Source organism: Odocoileus virginianus, chromosome 8, assembly GCF_023699985.2.
Source record: "Odocoileus virginianus isolate 20LAN1187 ecotype Illinois chromosome 8, Ovbor_1.2, whole genome shotgun sequence".
Taxonomy (NCBI): Eukaryota; Metazoa; Chordata; class Mammalia; order Artiodactyla; family Cervidae; genus Odocoileus; species Odocoileus virginianus.
In genome coordinates this window covers 70067454-70094699 of record NC_069681.1, presented here as the reverse complement: position 1 = coordinate 70094699, position 27246 = coordinate 70067454, and the positions used below count along the sequence as shown (strand labels likewise).

The following is a 27246-nucleotide window of genomic DNA, read 5'->3' as shown; positions in this document are numbered from 1 at the left end:
TACAGTGGAATACAGCTAAACCTTTAAGGCTCCAGAGAATACTGCCATTGTATTCATTAGAAATGCACATTTAAATAACTTAATTCATACTTGGTTAATGGCCAGCATTAGACAGTGTGGAAACCAGAGGTGAAATAAGCCCTGTTTAGTGCAGGCTGTGTACTGTAGTGGCATTCACGTCCTTCTTGGAGACCTGGAAGTTGTTCTTTGTCACACCACTGTGTATTAGAAAGCGTTAACATCTCATAAAAATCAAGAGGCCTTCAAATACTATTGATGCATAAACTAATCCAGTGTATTTTGAGTTTTTTGAATAATATGCATCTAATACACAAACATGGAGATGCAGATTGGTGCACAGTGAAACCTTCTTGCTGCTGTCTACACATCACCCAGCTTCTTTGTCCAGGAGCAGCCATGGTTACAGTTTCTTGTGCATCCATCTGGAAGGTTTTGTGCATTCACAGGCATGTTTGTTTACATTCTAAACACAATATGTATACAAGTACACTATACACTTCTATTAATCATCTCACAATATTCTGTTTTCAGTTTTCTAAATGATCCTTCACTCGTCTTTTACTTAATTGGTAGGTCATAGGTATGTGTACCAGATCTTTTGGGGACTGTGTTTCATTGATTCTTTTTTCCCCCCACTATATGCTCTGTAGCATGTTGTTAGGTACACAGAATAGAGACTGCGTGTGAATATATCTGTAGGATAAAATTTCTACTAGGCGAATCACTTGGTCACTGGGTATGTGTGGTTTTGGGGTCTTCTTTTTTTTGATTGTGCTAGGTCTTTGTTGCTACATGGACTTTTCTCTCTAGTTGTGGTGCTTGGGCTCCTCATTGGTGGTGGCTTTTCTTGTTGAAGAGTATGGGCTCTAGAGCGTGGGCTTCAATAGAGAACACAGGTTCAGTAGTTGTGGCTCAGGGACTTAGTTGATTCATGGCATGTGGTATCTTCCCAGATCAGGGAATGAACCCATGTTTCCTGCATTGGCAGGCAGATTCTTTACCACTGAGCCACCAGGGAAGCCAGGGTATGTGTGTTTTTAACGTTTTTTTCCAGATGCTGCCTGTCCTTACTGTAGACAGTGACAACATTACCCCCAGCAGTCCTTAGCCAAGGGCATAGGAAATAATGGTGTCTTTGCAAATGTTGATAGGAAATAATGGCATCTTTGCAGGTGATGGTAAAAGTCTAGGAAGAGAAATTATATGATTGAACTGGGGAGAGCTAATGGGTCAGTGTATTCTTTGTGATAGAGGAGAGCATGTAACTCAAGTTCAGAAATCTTCCATTTTTAAAAAAAATCGTACAATTCTTCAGTGACAAGAGTGAACATTATTCACAGTGGTGTGCTTGACTTGAATTTCACCTTTTAAACAGCAAGAGTAGGAAGAACTGGGAATTCTTTATTCTAGAAGAATCCTTCCCCTCTTTGCTGTTGATATTAAAGTTTCACTTTGAATTTAAAATCTGATATTACTTGGAAATACTGGAGGGGAAGATATATTTCATTTATAAACCAAAAAGGGTGGAGTCCCTAAGCTATATTTTAAGTTTTACGTAAAATTAATAAAATGTTTAGAAACACTTGTGTTCATTCCCAAAGGATTACAGTTTGTTATTCAATGAGTTTTTATATAAATTGAACATTTTATAACAGTGAAATGACTTTTTTAATTAAAAATTTTCTGTCTCTTCTGTTCAGTCGCTCAGTCATGTCCAACTCTTTGCGACCACATGAATCACAGCATGCCAGGCCCCCCGTCCATCACCAACTCCCGGAGCTTACCCAAACTCATGCCCATTGAGTCGGTGATGCCATCCAGCCATCTCATCCTCTGTCGTCCCCTTCTCCTCCTGCCCCCAATCCCTCTGAGCATCAGGGTCTTTTCCAGTGAGTCAACTCTTCGCATGAGGTGGCCAATTGGAGTTTCAGCTTCAGCATCAGTCCTTCCAGTGAACACCCAGGACTTGTCTCCTTTAGGCTGGACTGGTTGGATCTTGCAGTCTGTCTCTTGAGGTAGTAATAGTTACATGTATGTTGTATACCCAAGGACTGAGTAGTTTGCTCTTTGAAATATTGGAATGTCCTTGGTCACAGGTCACTTTCCCAGTATCCACTGTCTTGATGAGTGTTCTCTCCATGGTGTTCTGTTCCCTCATGCATGGTCATTATTAGTGCAGGTGAGCAGTGTTATTGAACATGTGATGTGGCCTTGCTGGTGCTGGGGCTGCAGCTGGGATCCACATCACTGGGGGCGGTGGGAGGAGGCGGGTTTGTCCACTTAGCCAGGACAGCCCTGGAGGTTTTCCTGAGGAGGTGGCGGCTCTTGAGCTGATATGAATGACAGGAGGAGGAGGCTTGGGAGGTTAAAGGTTGAAGGTGAGCCCTGTTCAAGCTGAGGGGTACCATTTACAGCAAGGAAGGGATTGTGGCTGGAATTGAGTGAACCGAGGGCTCTCATCCCTCTTTCCCCCCATTTTTGTCTGATTGAAGCCCTCACCTGTCCCATTCAGTGAAATTTTAGCACTACGGATAGCTGTTTGTATATTGTATTTGTGCTTTATACGTAAAATTTAAAATTTTTGCTGACCAACTAATTTTCTTCCTCTTGGGAACAGTTCTGGCTTATTGAGAACACAAGACTAGAGCCATGCGTGTGGAGGCCATGAGACTTTCTTGATGAAGTGAGAAGCCATAGAAAAGGCTTGGGCTGGGCTGGGCAGTGATGCGACCTGGTTTATGGTTCAGAAAAGACATTACTTTGCCAACAAAGGTCCATCTAGTCAAAGCTATGGTTTTTCCAGTAGTCATGTATGGATGTGAGAGTTGAACTGTGAAGAAAGCTGAGTGCTGAAGAATTGATGCTTTTGAACTGTGGTGTTGAAGAATACTCTTTAGAGTCCCTTGGACTGCAAGGAGATCCAACCAGTCCATCCTAAAGGAAGTCAGTCCTGAATATTCATTGGAAGGACTGATGCTGAAACTGAAACTCCAGTACTCTGGCCACCTGATGCGAAGAACTGACTCATTGGAAAAGACCCTTATGCTGGGAAAGATTGAAGGTGGGAGGAGAAGGGGACAACAGGGTATGAGATTGTTGGATGGCATCACCGACTCGATGGAAATGAGTTTGAATAAGCTCCAGGAGTTGGTGATGGACAGATAAGCCTGGCATACTGCAGTCCATGGGATCGCAAAGAGTTGGACATGACTTTAGCGACTGAACTGAACTGACCTGAAGGGCTTGTAGAAGCTCATGAAGGACTTAACTGAAGGGAGAGCCCAGGATGCAAGCAACAGGCAGCCAGTAAAGAGAGGGGAAGGAGAGCTGGGCTTGGTCCACACAGGCTACTGATGACTCGGATGCAGTGGGCTCAGCCTTGATGGTCGTGGGTGTCTTGTCTACTGTTGGGGAACCTCATCTGTGGGCCTCAGCGAGGTTTTAGCCAGGAAATGACAACAGTGGAGTCTGATTTTCAATCTTGAAGCCATTTAAATTTCCCATTTTTCAGTCACTTGGATGTAGCTAGATGATCCCACAGACAGATTTAGAGTGTTCAAAACTCCAGATTTGTTTCAGCTTTTTGTTTTGTCTCAGCAGGAACGTGCCCCTATATCTTGTGCCTTTCATTCCAGACTTTTTTCTGGGGCGGGGAAGGGGGGTGGGATCCATTTAAAAGCCTGCCTTCTCTTTTTTTGTTTTACTGCAATAGCAGTGCTCATGCATTAGTATGTGAAGAGTTTCATTTGAATTCTGTTTGGAGTTAAGTGGTTCTAGAGCAGTTTATTGAGGGACACTGCTATGAGTTGAGGCTCTAAAGGGGTTCTTACTGCCCTGCCCACCTTGCTTTGTGAAATTAGTTAGCAGGCAGCTTTCCAGGCTTGCACTGGAGTTCCTGGAAGTCACAGTGAGATTTTTTAAATATGTTTTTGTAAGCCCTCATGGTGACCAAAAATGGGAAATACGATAGCATATATAGTCTAAAAAGGTATTCAAGGGAGTGCCAAGGTGCCCACACATTTCTGTAGTTCCTGTGTTGCTTTGTAAAGGGTTGTGGTGTCCTTGGCCAAGTGGTGGGACATCAAGCAACCCTCCTAGCATTTGCTGAGGTGAGCATGCTGCATGTTCAGATGTTGTGGAGACATAAATAGTTTGAGAAGTGAGATTTATGATAGATGATTTTATGGGTTTTTTATAAAGCCTTGTTTTTGTGTTTTCTAGTCATCTAGTTTGTAGAGTATGAATCTTCAAACTCCCTGATAGTCAATAAAATTTTGTGCTATTAAAAAGTGTGACACAGGATTTTTAAAAAACTCCCATTTTTAGACTTTTCAGTCCCCCCCCCCCCCCTTTTTCCCCTCAGAAAATGGTTGGAATCTTGTGCAGTGCTTGTGAAAACAGCATTAAGACTTTAACCACCTCAGTGTATTGAGCTGGCCAAAAAGTTCATTGAGATTTTTTTCTGCAAGCTGTTATGGACAACCCAAAGAGATGTTTTTTGGCCTGCCGAATTTTCAGGTAAATACTATTTGGGACACACTGAGAAGCAGTTCCTGTGAGAGGGGCTTGGTAGGTGGCACCCAGAGTGAAAGCGCGTCTCTGAGATGGTGACCCTCCAGCCACCTCACTGAGGTCGCTCAGCACCTATTTCCACCTTGTATTTAAGTGGATTTAAGTAGATGATCGACTCACAACAGTGCACATTAAACTTTTTTGATGTTTTGGGGTTGTAAGAGTTGGACACAACTGAGCAACTAAATGACGTCTCCTAAGTACAGCATTGTGATGTTATTCACTGCATGTGAATGCATAATGGGTTCTGCAAGAAATGCTTTTCCTAGTTTGTTCATTTACATTGTATCTCCAGTGCAAGTTAGATGCTGTGTTTAAGTGGTTTGAAGTATATGTTGAAAAAACTGTTGACTGTCATTTGATAGTTCATTCTGTTTCCTTTTCATTATATGTGAACATGGTTAATTCGTGAAGTAACTACTGTGGAATCCTTTTGACAGTAATGTATTTGGAATATTGAATTTTTAAGGAAAACAGTGGAGGCTGAACAAGTAATGTCATCTTGAGAAAACTTGAGAAAAAAACACAGTTTATCGTTGCTGTAGCTGAACTTGCTTTTAAAACTTAACCTGAGTATATGACCATAGAGGCTGGTTTTCTTTGGCTTTTTTGGGGAGGGCACTTGAGAAATGTTATCACAACCTGATAATGCTGCTGGGCTTTTTCTCTGTAAAAATTAATTTTCTTGCTGTGCTGAGTCTTCCTTGCTGCATGTGTTTGTTTTAGTTCCGAAGAGCAGGGGCCATTCTCCAGTTGGAGCACGCGGGCTTCTCTTGTGGAGCACAGGCTCTGGCATGCGTAGGCTACAGTAGTTGCAGCTCGTGAGCTCAGGCGTGTGGTGCAGGGGCTTAGTGCCCTGAGGTATGTGGATTTTCCCAGACCAGGGGTTTGAACCAGTGTCCTCTGCATTGGCTGGCAGATTTTTAACCACAGGACCACCAGTGAAGTCCCTGGATTTTTTTTTTCCTTACTTTTGTTTTGAAGAGTTTTGCTTTCTGTTTCAGGGTTTGTTTTTTAACTTGAAATGCCTTTGTAGGAATTTGGGAACATAATTAAGCTTGACAATTTTCAGTGGTGTTTTTCAATTCCAAATCTTTTTTTTCTCTCATGACAATCGCTTTTGCACATATGGCAGATACATACAGATCTGGGCCCTTCATAAAACTGCTATGAATGTTGTTCTGCAAATTAGTTATACATTTCATCTTTCATGGTGATGATACCTAAAGGTGGAGTTGCTGAGTGTTGCGTATGAAACAGCCAAGGAGTTTTCCAGAGCTGCTTGGCCTTGTAGCCTGAGAGCAGTGATGATGCCTGCAACTCTGCATCCGTGCCAGCATCAGTTCTGTCGGTTTTCACTGTTGAGATGCAGGCGCATCACGTTTCCCTAGTAACTTCTCATGTTGATTACCTTTTCAAATAGTTTTGGCCATTAAGGTACCTTTTTTAGTGAAGCACATTTGCCTTTCTTTTATCATACTCTTAATTGCTGTTTATAACTAGGTTGTGTAAGTTTCATTACTAGCTGATATAAAACTCACTGATCTGTGTATATAACCTATGAGATATATATATATATATATATTTTAAGTACAGATAGCTTTATTAGAATTCTGAAAAGCCAGATGATGTTGGGAATCCAAAATTGAATGTTTTTATTACATATTTTTGTATAGTATCAGCTGAAAGATGAAACTTATTAGTTGAACTTGTGATATTTTCTGGCATGATAACATGGGTGGAAGATCCATGAACTTGATAGAAAATCAAAGCCTTAGTTTTTTTTTTTCTTTTTTTCTTTTTTTATTGCAAATTTGCAATCCAGAAGTCATGAAAATTAAAGTCATGTTGAGAAAATGTCTACCTTCTAATGAATTCAGTCAACTGAAGGCGTATTTTATTGTATCATGTATTCATCAGTTGAAATTGTATTACATCAAAAAGCAGGAAGAACTTGTAAATATATGTATTGTCACGTCTTTAACAGATTTACTGATTTTACGTTTTCTTGGAAAATAATGACTTCTGAATTTTTGGTATACTGTTCTCTTAATCACAAACTATTTCTCTATAGTCTTTGAAGATATACTCTTTGTTGCTTAAAGAGAATGTATTAGGTAACAGAATGAGATTATTTCAGTATAGAGTATAGTACATATTTTGCCTGTTGCAAATTGCCTGTGGTAATAGCCTTTGGTTTATTGTTTTAGCAGCTATTATCGTGGTGTCTTTGCCATCAAGGTAGAGGATCATGTTTGGTTCTGCATAAGATCACAGAGGGTGACAATCATGAGGATGTCCCCTTCTTCATAACTACAAATTTCAGAATTGCTCAGAAGGTGTTTGTGAGCTTGCTAATAAAGAATGTGATTCCTTTGTGGTTCAATACCACAGGAGTCTGTTCCAGAGGAAAACATTACCTTTGAGGGTGATTTTTGGCAAGGTATTATTTTTCACCATGAACCATTATTAAAATCCTGTTTCTTCAGTTTTTACAATTCATGTATTGTAATTGGAAGAGCTTTGTAGAGTATTCCTCAACCTCCGTATATGTTGAATTATGTAGTATTTATCTTCTATAGTTATTTCTTGCAAGGTACTATTATTTCTATATAATTTATATAATAGACTATGTAATATATTAATGATTGACTTGTATACTCAGTGGAAAATGAGGATGTGAGTACTCATTCTCATTGGTACATAGTTGACTGTTAGGAATATGCCTTCTGTATTTTTAATCTTTTGTTTCTTTGAGAAAAGTCATCAGAAAAGTGCATGTTGTGTTGGCCATTCACATTTCTGACTGTGAAAAAAATCTTACGGTGTGGTTGGAGTCTTTTTGTTTTCACTGTTACCAGCCATTTCAGATGTGCTGGCATGGAATAAAAGCAAATATTAATTCTCACACAGCTTTTTTTTTTTATTTTAAAGTAACTCTGCCTATGATTTAAAAAAATTATGGGTGCTTTGTGCTGGTGAGCGGGGGCTAGTCTTCGTTGCAGTACTCAGACTGCTCATTTTGGTGGCTTCTCTCTTGATGCACGTGGGCCCAATATTTGTGGTACGAGGGCTTAGGTGCTCCGTGGCATTATGGAATATTCCCAGACCAGGGATCAAACCTGTGTGCCTTGCATTGGCAGGCAGATTCTATCCACTGTGCCACCAGAGAAGACCTTACAAAATTCTGATTGAGCCAGTTTTATCTTTAAATTAAAAACAGACCATGCTTGTCACATAGTTTTGGTATAGTTACAGCTTCAGATTTTATTTAAAGACCTTTTCCTAGGGAATTCTCTCGCAGTCCAGTGGTTAGGACTTGGCACTTTCACTGATAGTCCTGGCTTTGATGTTTGGTTGGGGAACTAATTTCCTACAAACCTTATGGCACGGCCAAAAAATTATTTTTATTTAAATGCAATTGTTGGTTGATTTTCACATTTTGAATATTCCTCAGGATCAGAAAATATTAGAAGTATATCAAGCTTCTACATATCCTCAGATTCTTAACTCCAAATTATGAGCATTACTGAATGGATGTGGGCAGCAGGACACCTGTTAAGTGTCTTACTGGTATTGGTTACAATCCAGTGCAGAGTAAACCTGGCCACATTTGGTATGAGACTACTTCTTCATTATTTTAGTTTTTTTTTTTTTGGTCTGTGCTGGGTCTTCGATGCTGCGTGCAGGCTTTCTCTAGTTGTGGAGAGTGGGGGCTATTCTCTGGTTGTAGTGGCTTCTCTAGTTTAGTTGGGGCATGCAGGCTTAGTTGCCTCATGGCATGTGGGACTTCCCAGACCAGGAATTGAACCTGCGTCCTTTGCATTGGCAGTGGATTCTTAACCACTGTACCACCAAGGAATCCCAAAGAGTACTTCTTTACACAAAACTCTAGCAGTTTGTTTTTTAATATTGAATTAAAGGATTAAGGTAAACCATACTTTTTAAGACTGGCAGCTAGCAGTTTCTAACTTCTGGAGTACCTTTTTAGTTTTCAGTGTAGTTAGTGCTTTGCAAAATTTGTGGGTTCACTGAAGATAATTAAAATCTTTAGTAATCCAGGTGTCACTGTGTCTGTAATAATTCAGTAATCCAGGTATCCATTTTGATTTATTTCCATTTTTCTTCTCATCCTTGATTTTACCAAAGGTAATGTATATATAGGTAATACAGTTATAAAACTAATGTAGAATGCTAGCTGCAAATGGAAATAATATAAAACATAATTTTTGTTGATTTATGGCATGATTTGCTTGAAAAAACCACAGAGCCTGTTGGCTGTGAATCTGTTTCACATGCAGGATTTTCATGTAATTTTTGCATGCTTTTGGCAGGGAGGGTGATGCTTCATCCAATTCTCAGGTAATCTGAGACCTAAATGGGTTTGAAAAGTACCAGTTGAGGATAGTTACTTCCAGTATATTTGGGTCACTAGTAGTAGTGAACCCAAAACTAGTTATTTACTTCTCAATTATAATTGTGTACTACTGCACTAGTATTTCAGGGATGCTATTAAGACACACTTCATAGGGATGAGGTTAACAATAAACATAAACCTGTACCCCTGCAGAAAACCTGGAGTGCATGCTATCTTCGTAGGTAAGAAGTCATCTGATGGAGCACAGCAGGTTTTGTGTGCCCTATCTTGGAACAAGCCGAATAACATTTTGTAGATAGAATAGGAATCGGGATCCTACGTAGGGTTTTGTATTATAAACGTCACAGGCTGTGATGAGGGACCAGCAGTCCAGACGAGAGAACCTATCTATGGAAAATGGAAATGGGACACTTTACCATCTAGGATTTAAGTGTTTGCTGCCAAAACACAAAATTGAGCAGAATTTTTAAGTCAGTTGATGTTCTTTGACGAAACAAAATAAAATCTTGACTGAATGGACATAATCAGATGAGGCAGAGATTTAAATGGCGTCTTGGTGGAATTTAATTACTGTCATGGACTGTGGGAAATAAGAGAACACTTGTGGTTTTTAATCATTTAAACTTGTTTTTAAAGGGCTAAATCTGATTTTATTGTAATCCTAGGAGAAAAGGAAACATGGATGAAGCTACCTGAAATTTGGCTTCCTGTGTGAGCCCAAAGTTGCAAGCTGAGGAAAACTTGCCAGTGTCCTTTCAGGTCAGCCAGCACCTGAAGTCACTGCTCCTTTCATCTTCCCGGTGCCAGGACTTGCTGAATGACTTGGTCCATGTGTTAGCATTAGTAGAACAGTTTATGGCCGAGTTGAAACCTGTGCTTCTCTGTCTTTGTATGCGACTTGGGGGGTTGATGCCCTTTTCTTTGAGGAAGACTTGAGGTTATTTTTAGCTCCAATTTCCCCCACTGGTAGTAATATACTGGTTTGTCTTTAGGCAAGACTGGACAGAGAATAGAAATGCAATGAACAGATCCTATTTACACAGGAAAAAGGTCCCTCCTGTTTTCTAGTGATTCTCAGGCTAAAATTTTAGTCTCGTGTTCCTTAGGAAAGTGTGTATCTCAGGCTAAAATTTTAGTCTCGTGTTCCTTAGGAAAGTGTATAATCTTAAAAAGGGCTCAATATCATAAAATCATTTTCAAGCTGGGACATGAACTCCGTTTTTTCCTTGCTGCTTTCCACCTTTTTAAGGGGATTTTAGAAACAGATTTTCTAATATTTTGTTAAATTATACATAAAGTTCTTCAGAATCATTCACACTATGTGATCATTATGACAGAACTGTCATGATGGTATATTGTCATCCTAATAGATCCCCAAAGTATTAAGGATATTTCTTCCCTCACCCCCACCCCTAATCTGGTGATTTTCATTTGTTCTTGTCACAGTGGTCTTGGGGAGCAGGAACGTCAGCCTTTCCTGAGCACAGCTTGTGAGATGAGACCGATGGCATCAGACCACTGGCTTAATAGGGTCCCAGGGGATCTGCATCCACAGTGAGTGAGAAGCACTGACCAGTGTCACACCCTTGGGAAATGTCACCTTTTAAAAGCATCTGAGGTCTCATGGACACACAGTATGACAGCTGTTTATCAGGCTGTTATCCAGCCCTGGAATTACATTGGGTTGTTGTTCTCAAAGCTCCAAGTTAGAATCACTATCACCTGGAAACTTCCTTAAAATGCCAATTCCTAGTTCTACACATTGTTTACTGAACAGGATCTTGGGTGGGATCCAACAATTTATTTTTTAAATTTTGGATACACCACATGGCTTATTGGGATTTCAGGTCACTGACCAGGGCATGGCAGTGAAGGCACTGATTGGCAAGCCCTAGACCAAGGAGCTCTACCCTGCCTGCCGCCCCCTTTAAAAATTCAGTGTTTTACTTTTAAGAACTCTTTTCACGGATCATCAGTTATAATTTATAATTGCCCTTTGAAAATAGGTTTACAGAGAATTACTTTATACTCTGGGTGTTTTGTTGGCATTAAATTTTCAAAGTGTTTAGGTATGTAGTTTCCTTACTTAAAAAAATATGGGTAAGAAAAAAAAAACCCTATGTACATAGGCCAACTGTGCTGTGATGCTGAAGATACAGTTTTATATGGCCAATCTACTGCTTTTCATTGCAGACTTTATTTTCTGGTCAGTGAAAAGAAACTTCATTCAAGGAAAACACTAACTTTGACAGTTAAATAAAGTGGAAGATGTATATTTAATTCTAGAAGGAAGAAGAAGGAAGTGTCTTATTTTTCCCTGTCAGAAATCTTAGAACAGACTGCTGGGCCCCACTCTGTGACTTAAAGGCCCAAGAATTTTCATTTCTTAACAAGGTGGTGCTGCTCTGGGCTAGGGATCTTGTTTTCCAAACTCTTAAGGGTACTTAATCTCTATATACAAGTTCACAACAAAATACTAGTTATAGAAAGTTTTATAGGTCAAATATATGACTTCAGGTCTTGAATTCTATCCTAGCAAATTATTTGTAACAGAAACTTGTTTTTTCTTTAGAAAAATATATACTATTACTTACTATTTTCTAACAATGAATTTACCTTTTTTCCCCCAGGTCAAATCATTCTGTGGAAGAAATGAACAACAAGGGAGAAATGAACCAGAAGAATCTTGTTTTATTTTTCAATTTATTACCACTCCATTATAAACAACCTGTGGATAGATGAGCAGTCATGACACTTTATCCAGGTTTGTTTTCCTCAATTGTATACCTTCCCCTGGTACACTGACGGACTACCACAGACCCACCCCGTGGAACTAGAAATTGTAGGTTAAAAAAAAAAAAATACTCCAACTAACCTAACAGTTTTGGGTTAGTCCCCATCACAAAGGAACTACTTATAAATTTGTCTTTGTTCAAGTGAGAAGAATCCTGTTTTTATCAGCATGTATCTTGGCCCAAGGGAAGCAAGTGGTGAGACATGAATCAAGACAGAGACCGTGGTAGAGCTTCAGCTTTTTCCACAAAAACTGATAGCAGACAGGAGGGAGGGTGGCTCTTGGGGAACTCAGGGTGAGTATGACTTGAGTGAATTGTGGACCTCACCAATGTTATTACCATTTTCCAGCCCATGAGTAAATCTCTTCTGTACCAGTTGGGAGAAGTCAGGCCTGGAAACGCCAGGTTTGGCTGGAAAAGAGCTTCATCACCTACAGGTCGGCAGAGGGAAGTGGTGTGGACGCCCTCAGTGGCCTGAGCTTACCTAGCAGTGTTTTTCAAAGTAACTTAAAAGGCTTTGTACTGTATTATGCTGTGAAACAGATTTTACTACATTCATGAATTTTCTAAATTCTCAAAGACTTTAAAAATTATATATTTGGCCATGTGGGACCTTAATTCCCTGATTGGGGATTGAACCTGCACCCCCTGCATTGGAAGCATGGAGTCTTAACCACTGGACTGCCAGGCAAGTCTCAAATTTCTCTGAATTCTTATTTTATAAATCACTTTTTGTTATTATCTGTGTCCTACTGTTGTTATAAGGCATTAATTAATCATAAAACGCTCTAAAGTCTGTCAGCTTTCTGTATGCTAAAGTCTTACTACTAAATAAACTAGTAAATTCTCATGTGACAACTCTGGAAGTTTAACAGTTCCAAGTAGAATTTTAAAAGTAGCACTTGAGATTCAAATGCAAACTTCCTGACATTCCACTGAAGAAATTCTAGGAGTTCAGATGAGAATGTCGACATAACTCCCCATCCAACTATACTTCAGCATTTATTCGTAGGTATGTTAGGTACTTCTCTTTGGTGCTGCGTACCGTTAACAAGGATGTATATAATGTGCTTTCTTTTGCAGCCACATTCATGAGAGTTGACCAGGTCTCTGGTAAGTTAAGTTGACAACCCAATTCTGCATTATGTCCGTACCTCAGTATGCACACTGGAAAGTAGTAATTGCTGAGGGGTCATGGTTTTTAGAGTTAGGAGAAAACTGAAGAAGAAAAATGTGTACTAATTGGTCTTCAGTGAGTCTGGATAATGAGCAGTGCAATCCTGTTTGTAGCTGAGATCTCCTGTGGCCCTAGGATGAAGCTCAGTTGTAGTTATGGGGTTTGAGATGGCTTTGGTTTCTACTCATAGTAGTAGCAGCAAATCTGCAAACCTTTGATAAGGTACTGCTTGAGAATTGGGTTTTTCAGAGCAATCATTATACACACATATGCCAGTATTAAACTGAAGGATGTGATCTGATCAGCTGCCTTGTCAGATGGGAGTTTCAAGACCTCATCATCCTTAAGCCACAAGGGTCATAATTTCCCCACCCAAGGGCACATGTGCTTAGGTTAACCTGCATGGCTCTATAAGTGGTTATATTCCCAGTGCGCTTGCGCTTGTAAAGGTGTGCTCTTAAGATAACAGGAATGTTCTTTAAAAACTCCTCTTACAATCCTGGACAAAGTGCACTGCTGCTGACACAAATCTTGCAGCTGTGAAGTCAGATGCAGAGGAGTATAGGATCCAATACAGTTGAAGTCTAACGCAGGTATTGCTATTGCTAAACCAAACACATTTCACATCACCTTTTTGCTGAAGTCCTGAGACTTGAGATAGAAAATAGAAAACATTGTATTTTATTGAGGACACTGTAGGAAAAGTCAGTTTAACCCTGAAATGTCTATACAGTGTATGTGGTTTGCTCTAACTATCCACAGGTTCTGTCTGCATCTAGGGCACAAAAAAGTTACCCAAAAGCACACCAGGAACCCCCTACATAGAATTAATATTAATACCTAGCATTTACTTTGTTTTAGGTACTGTTAGTCCAGAGATGATTAAAAGTAAAAGGTGGGACTCAAAGGGGTTAAATGCAGATACACCATTTCATATAAAGGACTTGAGCATTGGGATTCTGGAACCCAGTCCCCTGTGGATGCTGAGAGAGGACATATGTGACATTTCTGAAAATTTTTCATTAAAATTTAACTCAATTATAAAACCAATCAAACTTAATGATTTTATACATTTCTATAATCCGGACACCTTGGTTTATTAGTCTGTCAAATATTTCTTGAAAGAATGGAAGCATTAGACCTGTGGGAAGTCACTTGACAGGAGGCACAGTGGGGCTGGCCTTCCCAGCATTCAGAATAAGCACAGACTATCTGATGACTTGGGTTCATGAACAAGGATACAGTTCACATGTAATTATCACCTTTTATGCCTCAGTTTGTTTTTTTCTGCTATATCTCAGATTCTGGTTTATTTTCTTTGCAAACAATAAAGGGTAACTGCAGATACACAAAAGCTCTCACTCACTCAGGATCTATGTCAACAGCTTGTTGGAAAGGTCAAACCTTCCTTCAGTCTTCTTTACATTCGCCCTACTTTGAGGGCTACAAACTCATACCTTATCTTAGTGCCTGGTAACTTAATGTAACATTCCTGCTGGGCTTTTTTAACACAAAAATTCAGTAGAGCTAGTAAAAAAATTTTCAAGTTAAAAAAAAAAAAGTTTTAATTTCCTTAAATAATCCTCGTATGTACCCTTCCACATTGTGGAAAATCATAGTCTGGACACAACATTGAGATTTCAGAACACTTGCACAAATACTTACATCTGTGTTTTATGTTAGACCCACTGTGTCCCATCTTAACAGACTGTAACAGATGACTGGCCTTCAGTGCAAGAGGCTTACAGAAGAAACTTTAAATTTGGAAATGTTAGCTGTGCCAGAATTCCAAACTGCTTCACAGAGTATTTAGAAATAGGTCTTAAGAGTAACTCTTCCAATTCTTTCTGGTCACTGTAGCTGTACTCTGTATGCACCTATTAGCAACTTAACCTGTTGAAAGAAAAAAAAAGCATATATTTCTAGTTTCCCTTAGAAGAGAGGGGAAAAAACCCTGTCTCTTTGGCAGGATTCTCAAATTGGTTATCAGTGTAGTGGCTAGATTACCATTATTTTAATTAAAGATCCAAGTACTTGTAATTGAATTTTTAGGTTACTCCTTTTTCTCCTTTATTCAGTCTAGCTAATGATCATACATGTGGAAATTAAATATCAAAGTACAGAACATTCCCTATGGCTGTGTACCATGGACATCAGAGGGTTGAGCCCATCTCAGATCCAGGCAGGAACACAACAGTCCTGAAAACTTGAAGAAACACCCGAGCAGTGACACTAGATTCAAGGAAAGGATTCTCACCTTAGCAGAAGGTGCTTCCGTCAGCCTTATGAACATTTTATTGAGGCCTGCCACAGGGCTGAATGAGTAAACAAAATGACTGTCCTGGGGAAGATAGCAAACCAAAGATGAGCATTTTTGCAGACAGCCATCTCTAGAAACAGATTCCAGACATCTTTAGACTCTCATTAGAAATACACACATTTTGTTTGTATTTCTTTAGGCAACATGCTGTGATTACTTTTCCCTTGACTTACATAACTTCATCTGGAAAAGCTATTAGAGATAAATCATTAATATGTATCTGGCCATATATATAGCGTGAGTATTAAAAATCTTCATAACCAGTTAATTTTAATTCAGCTTAAGGACAGACTTTTGTATATGGCAAAGGTAACAACAAAGATTCTTCAAGGGCATTTTTAATTAAAAAAAATTATAGTAAAATGGTCACTATATAAAAATCAAAATTATACTAAGATAACCTAAAAAATGATGCATTAAAACTAAACAAATACAAGCAGCACAGTGTTTGCATTGGGATTTTTTGAAACATCAACAGCATGCTTTTCTTACTTTTTGAATTTTAAGTGAACATTTGTTAATTATAATGCATTTAAAGGTATATTTAAAATTAGTTTCTAGACCATGAGAATTTTAAAACAATTTATGATTATTCGGTTATTTCCATTTCCAAAAACTGCAATTAACAGAAGAATTTATAGGTCATCTCTGCTTTTGATTAGAAGAATGTACTCATCAGTAATGAACTACAGAGACTTACCAGAAAAACAGGAAGTTGAAATTTATCATTTAAAACAACAGCTTGTACACTACATGGTCCACAGAGGCGAGCAATGACCTCTTTACCCAGAAAGTTTGCATGGAAGATAAACAGCAGGATGCCAGAGCCTGAATTGAGGAGATGTAAATAGATATTTTAATTTCCATCCAAAGACAGCACTTCGCAGAGCTTGAGGGCATCATGAGAGCCTGAGTGCACAGGCCATCCACGTGGGAATCCTGTTAGAAAACATGTTCCTGCCAACCTGAGTGACTAGGATCCAGGGACGGAGTGGTCCTTAATCCTAGTCTGACAGACACATACTTGATCCAAACAAAGAGTATGACCAAGGGACTCTAATCAATTTGCTGGCATTTGTTTCATGGTTATCAATATAAATTGTTTTCCTTCAGTTTTAAGAGCTACACGCCCCTCAAGATACCAAGGTCAATGTCTGTCAAACTTCAGTACTTTTAAAGGTGTTGGCTGGGGTTTTGAGAGCATACTGAGGAGACCATATACTGAGTCTCAAGAGTGAGAATAGCCAGGTATCTTTGGTAAGATTTCAGTTGAGTAGAAAACATTGTTAGTGGCTGCAGACATTGTGCATGTGCAGAGAAAGCCAGGTGTGACCCAGGGCTGTCCAGCTGCACCAGAGCACTGGTATGGATGCCTAGCCAAATCCACAGTTGACAATGACTAAGATGTTAGAAATGACTGGCTTTGATTGGTAGAGCTGTAGGTTAAGTTTCCATTAACGTATTTAAACAAAACATTTCAAACCAGTTGATCCTAAAGGAAATCAACCCTGAGTATGTATTAGAAGGACTGATACTGAAGCTCAAATTGTTTGGACACCAGATGTGAAGAGAAAAAGAACCCTGATGCTGGGAAAGACTGAAGGCAGGCGGAGAAGGGGGCAGCAGAGGATGAGATGGCATCACTGACTCCATGGACTTGAGTTTGAGCAAACAGTGGGAGATAGAGGAAGACAGAGGAGTGTGGCATGCTGCAGTCCATGTGGTTGCAGAGTTGGAACACGACTGAGCAACTGAACAAGAACAAACAAAAGCCAGAACACCCAACCCAATTCCCACCTTTCAGGTCAAGAGAGTGCTATCTCCACTCCATATACTTGGCACCCATGGCCATGGTCTCACCTACCAAGTAGCTGTTAAGCATAAACTCATAGGAGGCAGGACTGAAATTCTCATCTCTACTAATCAACTTTACAATGGGGCAACACATTTTCTTTATTCTTGATCTCTTTAAAAGGGCAAGACTCAGGGATAATAAAACTCAAGGAAAATATTGATTCTGGGCTTACCCTGTTGAAAGCTAGATTTCAGTAAATTTTAATAAAAAGCATTATAATTATTAAGACCCAGGTTCTATACTTCTAAAACAAGTGTAAAGACTGCTGTGTAGACTCCTCAGGGTCAGCTACGATGGTATCGGCTGCATTTTGTTCTTAACCTATTTTATATAATTAGTATACATGATGGAGTTTGTTAAGGTTTCCTTCAAAGAGGTTATTAATGTTTCTAATGTCACATTTCAAAGTGGGAGAAAAACAAGGCTTACCTTCTGGTATAGTCTGTGGGGGTCTGTAATTGAAATCCATTGAGAAATCTGGCCCCTCACAGAGGCGATGGCATGCTATTGGGAAGACTGGCTCCAGTAGCACAAGACGTGCTTCAAAGTAATCCTTGATAGTTTCTTCAGCGACTCTCGAAAGTCTAATAAAAAAGCAGAGTAAAAGCTGTTCATGTAGGAAAGAATCTTGAGGCACAGAACAATCAGACGAGTGAAGCCTCACTCGTCAAATGAGTGCATGAATGATCAAGGAGAATCAGAAATAAGAATTCTGCTAGAAAATAAAGCCAAGAATTGTCACACACAGTCTTGTTATGGTACTTGGTTTAGAAAGCAGTCAAAATGATTGGTGCTAATTCAGAAAGTATTTTGAGACTATCCGGTAGGTAAAGTGTAACTGACCTGACACAAACAGAGCATCCAACAGATGCTCTGCTTTAAGGAGCATAAAATCCCCAAAACTATTTAGTCACAGACGTGAAACAAAGTCCAGCATGCCTGGACCCCCTCAGCTGTGGGCAAAGCAGGCAGACTAGTCTCCTTACTTGGTGGCCACCTGTAACCAATACCTGGCTGCTGCTAAGGCTCTCAGTGATGGCAGCCCAGGTGGCCAGAAACACCCCCTTTGGCCTTTGTCTCTTGTCTGAAATTTGCCTATATCTGGAACAGAGAATAACCATCTTTCAGGCGTGAAGATCCAAGTCTTATCTTACCCTTGGTGGGCGAGTACGAGAGGGGCTCTGCTACCTGACTGAAGCACCTCACCTACAATAGTGCTGCTCCTGAAGCTCCTGTTACATGTGAGCAAGAGAAGTAATAAAAAGCTACTAAATTACCTAATGAACTTCCAATAACATCTAATGATTTTGAATTCATTTGAAAATGCATGAACTTGAACAGCTAAACTGTGATAATTTCCAGACAATGTAATAACCATTCAGCACTAAAAAGAAACAAGTTTATCAGGCTGCGTAAAGACACGAAGACAACATGAATGCTTATCACCAAGATGCAAACCTGGAAAGGGGCATATACGGTATGAGTCCAACTAGCAGTAAAAACATCAGTGGTCTCCAGGGTTTGGGCAAGTTGAACAGGTGGAGCACAGCATGTTTAGGGTGGTGAGATGAGTGTGTGACAGGGCAATGGTGGGTACACGTCATCACACATCTGCCCAAAAACACAGGATTTGTGACACCAAGTGGAACCTCAGGGGGCTCCAGGTCAGGAGGATGTGTGGGTCAGCCACAATGGTGGGTCCCCATCACTGGGGGTCCATCAACTGTAACAGCCTCACTGCCCAGGGTAGGATAGTGCATGTAGGAAATCGCTACTTTTTGTTCAACTTCGCTCAGAAGGTAAAAACTGCTCTCAAAAATTACCTTTCTTAGAAACAATGAAGTTTAAATGGTTTTAATGTTTGGAAGCCAAGTTGAGTGTAATTAAGATTTTAAGATGATACTCCTAGATAGAACGGCGTTAAGTTTGAAGGTTTCTAACTCCTCAATAACTTGCAGACTTTGTCCACCACTTTTAAAATTCATTTTCTTAGACCAGAAACCCATCATGACTTGTACTTGATTTTTTCTGAGCAGTTACATACACACTGTCCATTACGTGTCCCAACAGGGCACACTCCTCCCACACTTACGTCTCTAAGTGGCTCTTCAGCAGGTCGTACACCAGCACGTTGTTGCACTGCTTTGCAAAATGCAGTGCACTGTTCTGGTGCTTTGACAGAATGTTGCAGTCAGCTCCACATTCAATGACCAGCCGGACGATGTCTGAGTTTCCTCTTTTACAAGCCTGTGTCGGGAGTAAAGGAGTAAAAAGAAATCAACCGTGATCAGTGTCTGTTCCTCTCAGCTGAGAGTTCTCCATAGAGAAGGACCCCTGGGGTTGGAAACCGGCTTGGAAGTAGACCTGTGGTCCTCCTGCAACTGTCCCTCCTGCTTCTCTGCCATTTCTCACCCAATTCGACTTTCTAGCCTGCCTCTCTCCTGAGCTTAAGATTCATATTTTAAAACACCTGAGCATTTACATTATGTATAAAAATCCTACCACAAGTCTGCAAACCAATCCATGCCATCCACTGTAATGGGGAATGTTACACAGCAGCGTCAAAGTCCAGCCTCTATTCTGATTAAACACAGCACCATCAAAGTCCAGCCTCTATTCTGATTGAGTCTTTCTCGAGGTTAAACTTTTTGAAGGCTCCCAGCTGCTATCTGGATGAACTCCTACTTCCTTGGCACAGATGTAGAGTTTTGTGCACCCCTATTCCACACACACCCTTTATGCTCCTGTTTAAATATCTGCTTAGAATGTGCCTAGTGATTTCTCAATAAGTTTTAAATTCATGCTTTCAGCTGCCACCTATGCTGTAAACATACTTCAATAGGATCACATAAAGGAAAATTAAAATTCAAAAGGAGGGTGACTGAACAAAATAAACATTTCTATGAACCAAAAATGAAACAGGAACACCAGCAGCAAACAAGTTTTAACCCCCAAGTGTGGAAGAAGAACGACAAAAGTCCAGCACAGCCTCAGGGTCCTGCCCACGGTGAACGAGGGGTCTGACCATCTGCCTGACTCAGGAAAGGTCAGAAGAGGAACTGCAGCCACCAGCCCTTGGCGAGCACTCCCTTCATGGACGAGGCAGGAGCCAGAGCCTCCACACACGGTCACGACCTGCTAGGTGGACAGCACCTCAGGCCAGAAAACCTGGAGCTGTGGGTGGGAGGTGGGGAGCTTCTCCAAGCTTCCACAATCCACCCACAGGTGAGGAAACCTGGGGCCAAGGAGATGAAGTCACCAATGGGAAGTAACAAATCCCCGTCCATCTGCTCCATGCCCAGATCTCTACAGGGCACAGTCTGTCCCCTTCCACTGACACAGTTCATCCCAGCTGACCTAGATCTTCAGGATGCAGCTGAGCCAGCTGCCAGGTTCCCTCCAAGGCTCAGCTGGAATCCACAAAGCTTGGCCACCAGGTTACAGAGCCCACAACTCCCTGTGCTTCCTCTCATCACACCCAGTAACTCCGTCTTTCTGGGTCTGTTTCTGTCACTCAGCTGCAACCCCTTCAAGTCCACAGACGGTCTTGTCCCGGTTGACCACCAGCCCCAGTACCTCCCACCAGCAGTGGGAGGTCCCGTGGAGAATATGCTCCCTTGGGGGAGAGTATGGGGGGGTGTGGGCAGTGCTCCCAGGGAGGCATTTACCTTCATTAGCGCCGTCTCACCATTGTTCTGCTGGACGTTTACAAAAGCTCCTGCTTCCAAAAGAATAGCCACGGTAGTTAAAAAGTTCTGTTAAAAAAAAAAAAAAAAAAGTGGATTTAATCCCCTCAAACTCTTCATAAGTAAGATATTTCAAGATGTTTTGAAACTTCTAGCCATCAGCAAAAGTACTTAGATTCTATCTCATGCAAGGTGGTGAACACCACAGACTACTGCTTCTGCTCCTCCCTCCCAACCCCCGCCCAGGGTCCCAGGAGAGTCAGGGGCTGCATGGAGCGGCCGCTCCCACTGGCACCCTGCACAGCCACACACCTTCTGCCAGCAACTTCAACCTCAACTTTAACCACTGGTTTCAACATAAAGAACCTCTTCATCTCAGTCCTTTAATAAGATAACATGGAACATTTTAATTAAATTATTAACCAAAGGGACACTTTAGATTAGAAAAGATTTTTTAAAAATCTAAGAATTAAATCATTTTAAAAAATCTAAGAATTAAATCAATACCTTAATCAGAAGTTCTTTTTCAATACAAATCATCTCCAACTAGATAGATGATATTTGGAAATTTCAAAGTACGAATGTCAATAAAAACACTGATTTATGACAAGTCATAGATGAACTGAACTAAGTTATGTGACTGTGTGACTGGCACACTGCCCAGCAGACACAGATTCTGTCTCAGTCCCAAGGCTGTGGAAACACAGCATGAAACACAGCATGCTGAGTGGCCCACCTTCTCGGCGGCGTGGATGAGTGCCGTAGTCCCATTCTTCTGCCGACCATTCACCTTCGCCCCCTTCCTGAGGAGCAGCCTTAGCAGGTCGTCCTGCCCTCCTGCAGCCGCGAGCATCACCAGTGTCATCCCGCTCGAATCCTGCGTTGGTTTTGTTACACACGTGGTACCAAAAGTGTGGGAGAGAAAGATCCCAATGAACATAATAAGATGATTCGTATGAATGCATCTAAAACAAATGTACAAGAACTACATGAAGAAAAAAACCCAAAGAATTTTAAGAGAAGAAATGAAGAGCTGAATGAATGAAGAGTAGATACGCTCCTCAAAAAAAGACTCAAAATGTTAAAATGTCAATTCTGAGCCAAATTAATCTATTTCATGCAATTTTAATGAAAATCCCAGTGTTTTAAATGTAATCCTAAAGGATTAAACCTAAAAAATCCACAATTAAAGCAATAAAACTAAAAAGAATATATAAAAATCTTTTCTAAGCAAGATTAGATGACCAAAAGCCATAAAGCAAAAGATCAAATGATGTGACTACCTAAAAATAAAAATGTCCCCAAGCAGTTAAGACTCAAAAACGTAGAACAGAAAGGGTTAATATGCTTCAAGTATCCTTATAAATCAGTGTGAAAAAAACTCAGAGGTCCAGTGGTTAACACTGTGTTTCCACTGCAGAGGGCACAAGTTCAATCCCTGCTTCAGGAACTAAGATCTGGCAAGCCAAAGGCATGGTCAGAAAAACCTCCCAAAACAATAGAAAGAGGGGCAGTTGCTGTAAATAGGCAACTAACAATCAAACACAAATGGTGACAAAACAAGGAGTCACTTTCCCCTCAAAACGCAGAGGTTAAACCATAGACAAAACCAGGCATATCATGGCTAACTAAAGGTCATTATATAGGGCTGGAATTACAAGAACTGTAATCCTATTATACGTTGCTACAATGTTTGACTCTTATAAAGTGAACATGTATTACATTTAAAATAACTCAGGTTTACTCTTTAACTATAAAAGAGCTATTTTCCATCTTCCTATCATCAGATTTTTAGAAAGACACTTCACCTCTTGGTCCAGGTTATATTCTTCACTTGAGTTAAGAGCAACCTTCACAGTAATATAATCCCCATTTTTCACAGCATCCCTCAATAAATCTAAAATGAAAGAAAAGATAAATTAGGTTTCAATAACTAGATTCATGAAGAACAACCCTATAATTCCAAAACCACTCACTGCTTGGAATCACATCTGCTGTAGTAACATTCTCATCTTCTCCATCAAGATGCTTCTGGAAGTCCTCCAGTCTCATCCACTCCAGCTGCAGATCCATGCCCAGACTCAGAACCTGCTGTCTGCCATCTGGGACACAGAAGAGCCTTATTAAGATATACTTTTATGGACTATAAAAAATACAATGCCGTTTTATTTAAGCATATGGTGTCCTAACCCAAATGTTACACTTTATACCTATGTCATCTGAGTCTCTAATTAAATTTCTTAGTTTCTTTGGGTAGTAATATGAACTGTCCACTTTTAGATGCCATACATGAAAGAAGCATAAAGACTAATAGGTATCTTATTAACTGTAAAATAGTAACATTAATTTTAGTAGCTGAAAGAAAGTGAGAAATCACAGGGCTTCAGTAAGAGGAAGCCCTGTGATTTGTTCCTTTGGTCATTCTTCTTGGACAGCTGGTCAGCCCTCCCCAACCAGAAGGGCCAGAGACAGAGGGTCAACCTTACACAAGGGATAAATGTACACTGCTTACAATATTCATGTAGGTAGTCACTCTAAATATAAATAAGTCATTGCCTGTGATCCTGTCAGACTTGGCTCAAGCTTCTCCCCCTGCAAGTATCCCCACCAAACCCCACAGCGCTCAGGGCCCTGAGATGCCCCCACTACAAGTGACCCAAGTGCTGGTTTCCACCCTCATGTCCAACCCATGGGCTCATCAACACTAGGGATGAAAATGTTTAGTCCCTACTGGCAGTGGAATAGAGGACATTTGGGAAGAACTCAAAATGGCTGTACTATTTTAAACAGTGAAAGGCTCAAATGTTTGATGGTAAGAGTTAAAGGATTTAAACAGATGACTAATAGAACAGGAAAAGATGCTCAACATTGCTAATTATTAGAGAAAAGTAAATCAAAGCTACAGCCAGTACCTCCCATTGGTTAGAATGGCCATCATTAAAAAAATCTACAAACAATATATGCTGGAGAAGGCATGAAGAAAAGGGAACCCTTCTACAAACTGTGGGAATGTAAACTGATATAGCCACTATGGAGAACAATGTGGAGGTTCCTCAAAAATCTAAAAACAACTACTATATGACCTAGTAATCCTACTCCTGGGCAGAAAAGATGAAAACTCTAATCTGAAAAGGTACATGGAGCCCTATGTTCATAGCAGCACTATTTACAATAATCAAGACATGGAAGCAACTTAAATATCCAAAATGTTCATCAATAGATGAATGTATAAAGAAAATGTGGCATGTGTGTACACATGTGTGTGTGTATACATACATATACACAATGGAATACTAGTCAGCCCTAAAAAGTGAAATCATGCCACCTGCAGCAACATGGATGGGCCTGGAGATGACCATACTAAGTGAAGTGAGTCAGACACAAAAAGACAAATATATGGAATCTAAAAAAAAAAAAAAAAAAGATACAAATGAATTTACTGACAAAACAGAAACAGACTCACAGAAAACAAACTAATGGTTAACAAAGGGGAAAGGGGAGGGGACTAAATTAGCAGTTTGGGATTAAAAGATACAAACTCCTATATATAACATAGATAAGCAAAGACCTACTGTATAGCATAAGGAGCTACATTCAGTATCATGTAATAACTTACAATGGAAAACAATCTGAAGAATATGTGTGTATATGTAACTGAATCACTTTGCCGTACACTTTAATAACAACACTGTGTATCAACTATACTTCGAGAAAGAAAAAAAAGTTAAAAGGATTTACGGACATCCCAACACAGAAACAATCCCATGGATGGAGGAGCCTGGTAGGCTGCAGTCCATGGGGTCGCTAAGCGTTAGACACGACTGAGCGACTTCACTTTCACGCATTGGAGAAGGAAATGGCAACCCACTCCTGTGTTCTTGCCTGGAGAATCCTAGGGACGGGGAAGCCTGGTAGGCTGCCGTCTTTGGGGCTGCTAAGAGTCGGCCACAACTGAAGTGACTTAGCAGCAGCAACACAGAAACAGCGCAGCCTTGTCCATGTATTACTGCTAAGTCACATGTACTTGCTGTACCTCATTTCCTGCGTAACAACAGTAGTAGACATTCAGAAAGGAGTGTTAAATTCATGAATCAATACATTCAATCCATACACAAAAATCTGTGAGGAAGCCATGTTACAAATAAGGAAAGCCATGTGTACACTGACACATGTCTGAGTCCTCAGCTGCTTCCCCCCACAACCTCCCCAGGAAGATTGGGACTCGGGACAGCTGAGGGTTCACAGAGACTGAGATAGTGCCTCCAGTTACACAGAGCCACGATACTCAGTGGGATCACAATGAAGCCAACTGGCTTAAAATCCTAAATTCATGCTGTTCATTCCTATTGTACCCAACATCTAGCAGTTTTAACTTTTTCTCTATTTTAAATAAAAAATTAGACATATACTAAAAGAATGTTACAATGTGAATGAGACTCTGTGAATACAGCCCTTACTGACTACAGAAGCCTGACCCTAACCCTTAGATGTTACTTTGCCAACAAAGGTCCACCTAATCAAAGCTATGGTTTTTCCAGTCGTCTTGTATGGATGTGAGAGCTAGACTATAAAGGGAGCTGAGTGTCGAAGAATTGATGCTTTTGAACTGTGGTGCTGCAAGTTTTGAACTCTGGACTGCAAGGAGATCCAACCAGTCCATCCTAAAGGAGATCAGTCCTGGGTGTTCATTGGAAGGTCTGATGCTGAAGCTGAAACTCCAATACTTTGGCCACCTCATGTGAAGAGCTGACTCATTTGAAAAGACCCTGACGCTGGGAGAGATTGAAGGCGGGAAGAGAAGGGGACGACAGAGGATGAGATGGTTGGATGGCACCACTGACTCGATGGACATGAGTCTGAGTAAACTCCGGGAGCTGGTGATGCACAGGGAGGCCTGCTGTGCTGCAGTTCATGGGGTCCCAAGGAGTTGCACACGACTGAGTGAGTGAACTGAACCGAAGCCTTAAAAGTGGCTGGATTCAACCTGCTCCTGCTTTGTTGGGTTTTCACACCTGAGCTGTGAGTGCTGAACTCTGGCCGTTCTCTCCCTTCTGGAGACAGTTGTCTGGTCTGAGGACTGAAATGATGGTGGGGCCCAGAGCCCAACTGCTTTCAGGAAGACTTCTTTGTAAGTTTGATAAACTCTTACATATGAAACCATCTGTGCCTAGTGTTAAATTTGAAAGACTACTTTCAATGACTATTTCACACTTTTTAATAGTAATAATATCCAATTTTTGTATTCGGGTCAGTTTTGATAAACTATTATCTTTCTAGGAATTTCCCATTTCATTCAGTTTTCTAGTTTATTGCAAGAAAATGCTCATAGAATTTTTATCGTTTTAATCTGGATGCCACCTATAATGCCCTCTCTTTTTACCCTGGAAATACTGTTTTTTCATTCTTTTTTTCCCTTAGCACTACCGGAGGCTGGTCTATTCTATTAGTCTTCCAATGAACCAACTTCTGGCATCACCTGTGCTCTACTGTGGGAGAAGGTCCCAGAGGCCCACCACATCCTCCCTGTCCTTGGGTTGTATGTTCCGCCCACTGTTTCCATGGAGGAACAGCATTGAGGGCACATGAACTCAGGGCTCTCCACAAACTATTAAGGTGCTGGGGGTGGTAGAGGTGGTGAGGGATACTTATCCTGCGGCGCCCAGACCAGGCCAGTCAGAAGCTCCCTGCTCATGAAACTTGCCTCCCCATCCAGGGTGGCTACCTCTTTCCTGGGTCTCCCTGCCCTCTGTGAACTAGGTCAGTCTCAGGTTCCACCCAGAGCTCCCCAGCTGGCTGGACCAATACCTCCTGGACTATTCTTTGTTGCCTGGTGTCTCAACAGCAGTACAGCTATCTGACATTTGGGCAGACCAGTCCCGTCCCAGCCCCCGCAAGCCCCACCGTATGCTGGCTGAAGAAACTAACTCAGTTTCCAACCAGCTGGGCAATCATGTTACCAAGGATCCCAGAACCTAGGTGTTTTGCAGTAAGAGGGCCACCTAACATCTAGCTTGTTATATATCCCCAGGTATTTGAAAACTTCAACTGTTTTACAAGATTTATAAATTATACAAAGTTTTATCAGACAAATCTCAACCCCTGTCCTAGTTATAAATACATAAATATACTTTTATTCCTCTTCTCCACCACTACGTAGTCTATACATACACAGACCTCACCTCCTCAGCTAATTCCAGTATTTCAGAACAGCACTCACAATATAACCTCATTTAGTGTTACTGACTGCTAAGTTAAAAGGGAACAATACAAATAAGTCTATTTTGACAGTTTTCTGAAAGAAATCTAGTAACATATACAATCAGACAACTTGACAAGAAGGAGAGATAAAGTAGCAAACCAGAAATCTCTGTAATTGTAAATGTGCTGAGCTATTCTAGAGGGAATCAGAAAATAGATTTAGTTTTCAACTCCATCCTGAGAC

The 27246-nt window shown here is 40.6% G+C and overlaps 2 protein-coding genes across 8 annotated transcripts in view; one reads left to right on the top strand and one right to left on the bottom strand.

Annotated features, from left to right (window-relative positions):
• Positions 1 to 25964, top strand: part of PSPC1 (paraspeckle component 1) — an 85457-nt gene extending 59493 nt beyond the window's left edge. The window contains exons 7-11 of one of the 5 annotated variants that reach the window (XR_011489081.1): positions 9637 to 9730; positions 10418 to 10525; positions 11602 to 12454; positions 12850 to 12879; positions 25343 to 25964. The gene's annotated coding sequence lies outside the window, so the exon portion shown is untranslated. Of the gene's footprint in view, positions 1 to 9636; positions 9731 to 10417; positions 10526 to 11601; positions 12625 to 12849; positions 12880 to 15892 lie in introns of those variants that run through there. The other 4 variants (XR_011489080.1, XR_011489079.1, XR_011489078.1 and 1 more) reach the window with 4 other exon arrangements.
• The window catches only part of MPHOSPH8 (M-phase phosphoprotein 8), a 42676-nt gene continuing 30031 nt past the window's right edge, over positions 14602 to 27246 (bottom strand). For all 3 annotated transcript variants that reach the window (XM_070471624.1, XM_070471623.1, XM_070471622.1), the window contains 9 exons: positions 22781 to 22906; positions 22613 to 22701; positions 21541 to 21681; positions 20787 to 20873; positions 19211 to 19365; positions 17548 to 17702; positions 15964 to 16091; positions 15201 to 15284; positions 14602 to 14836 (listed from right to left, as the gene is read on the bottom strand). In XM_070471624.1, the coding sequence (XP_070327725.1) occupies positions 14795 to 14836; positions 15201 to 15284; positions 15964 to 16091; positions 17548 to 17702; positions 19211 to 19365; positions 20787 to 20873; positions 21541 to 21681; positions 22613 to 22701; positions 22781 to 22906 (1007 nt within the window). In that variant the 3' untranslated portion in view covers positions 14602 to 14794. The remainder of the gene's footprint in view (positions 14837 to 15200; positions 15285 to 15963; positions 16092 to 17547; positions 17703 to 19210; positions 19366 to 20786; positions 20874 to 21540; positions 21682 to 22612; positions 22702 to 22780; positions 22907 to 27246) is intronic.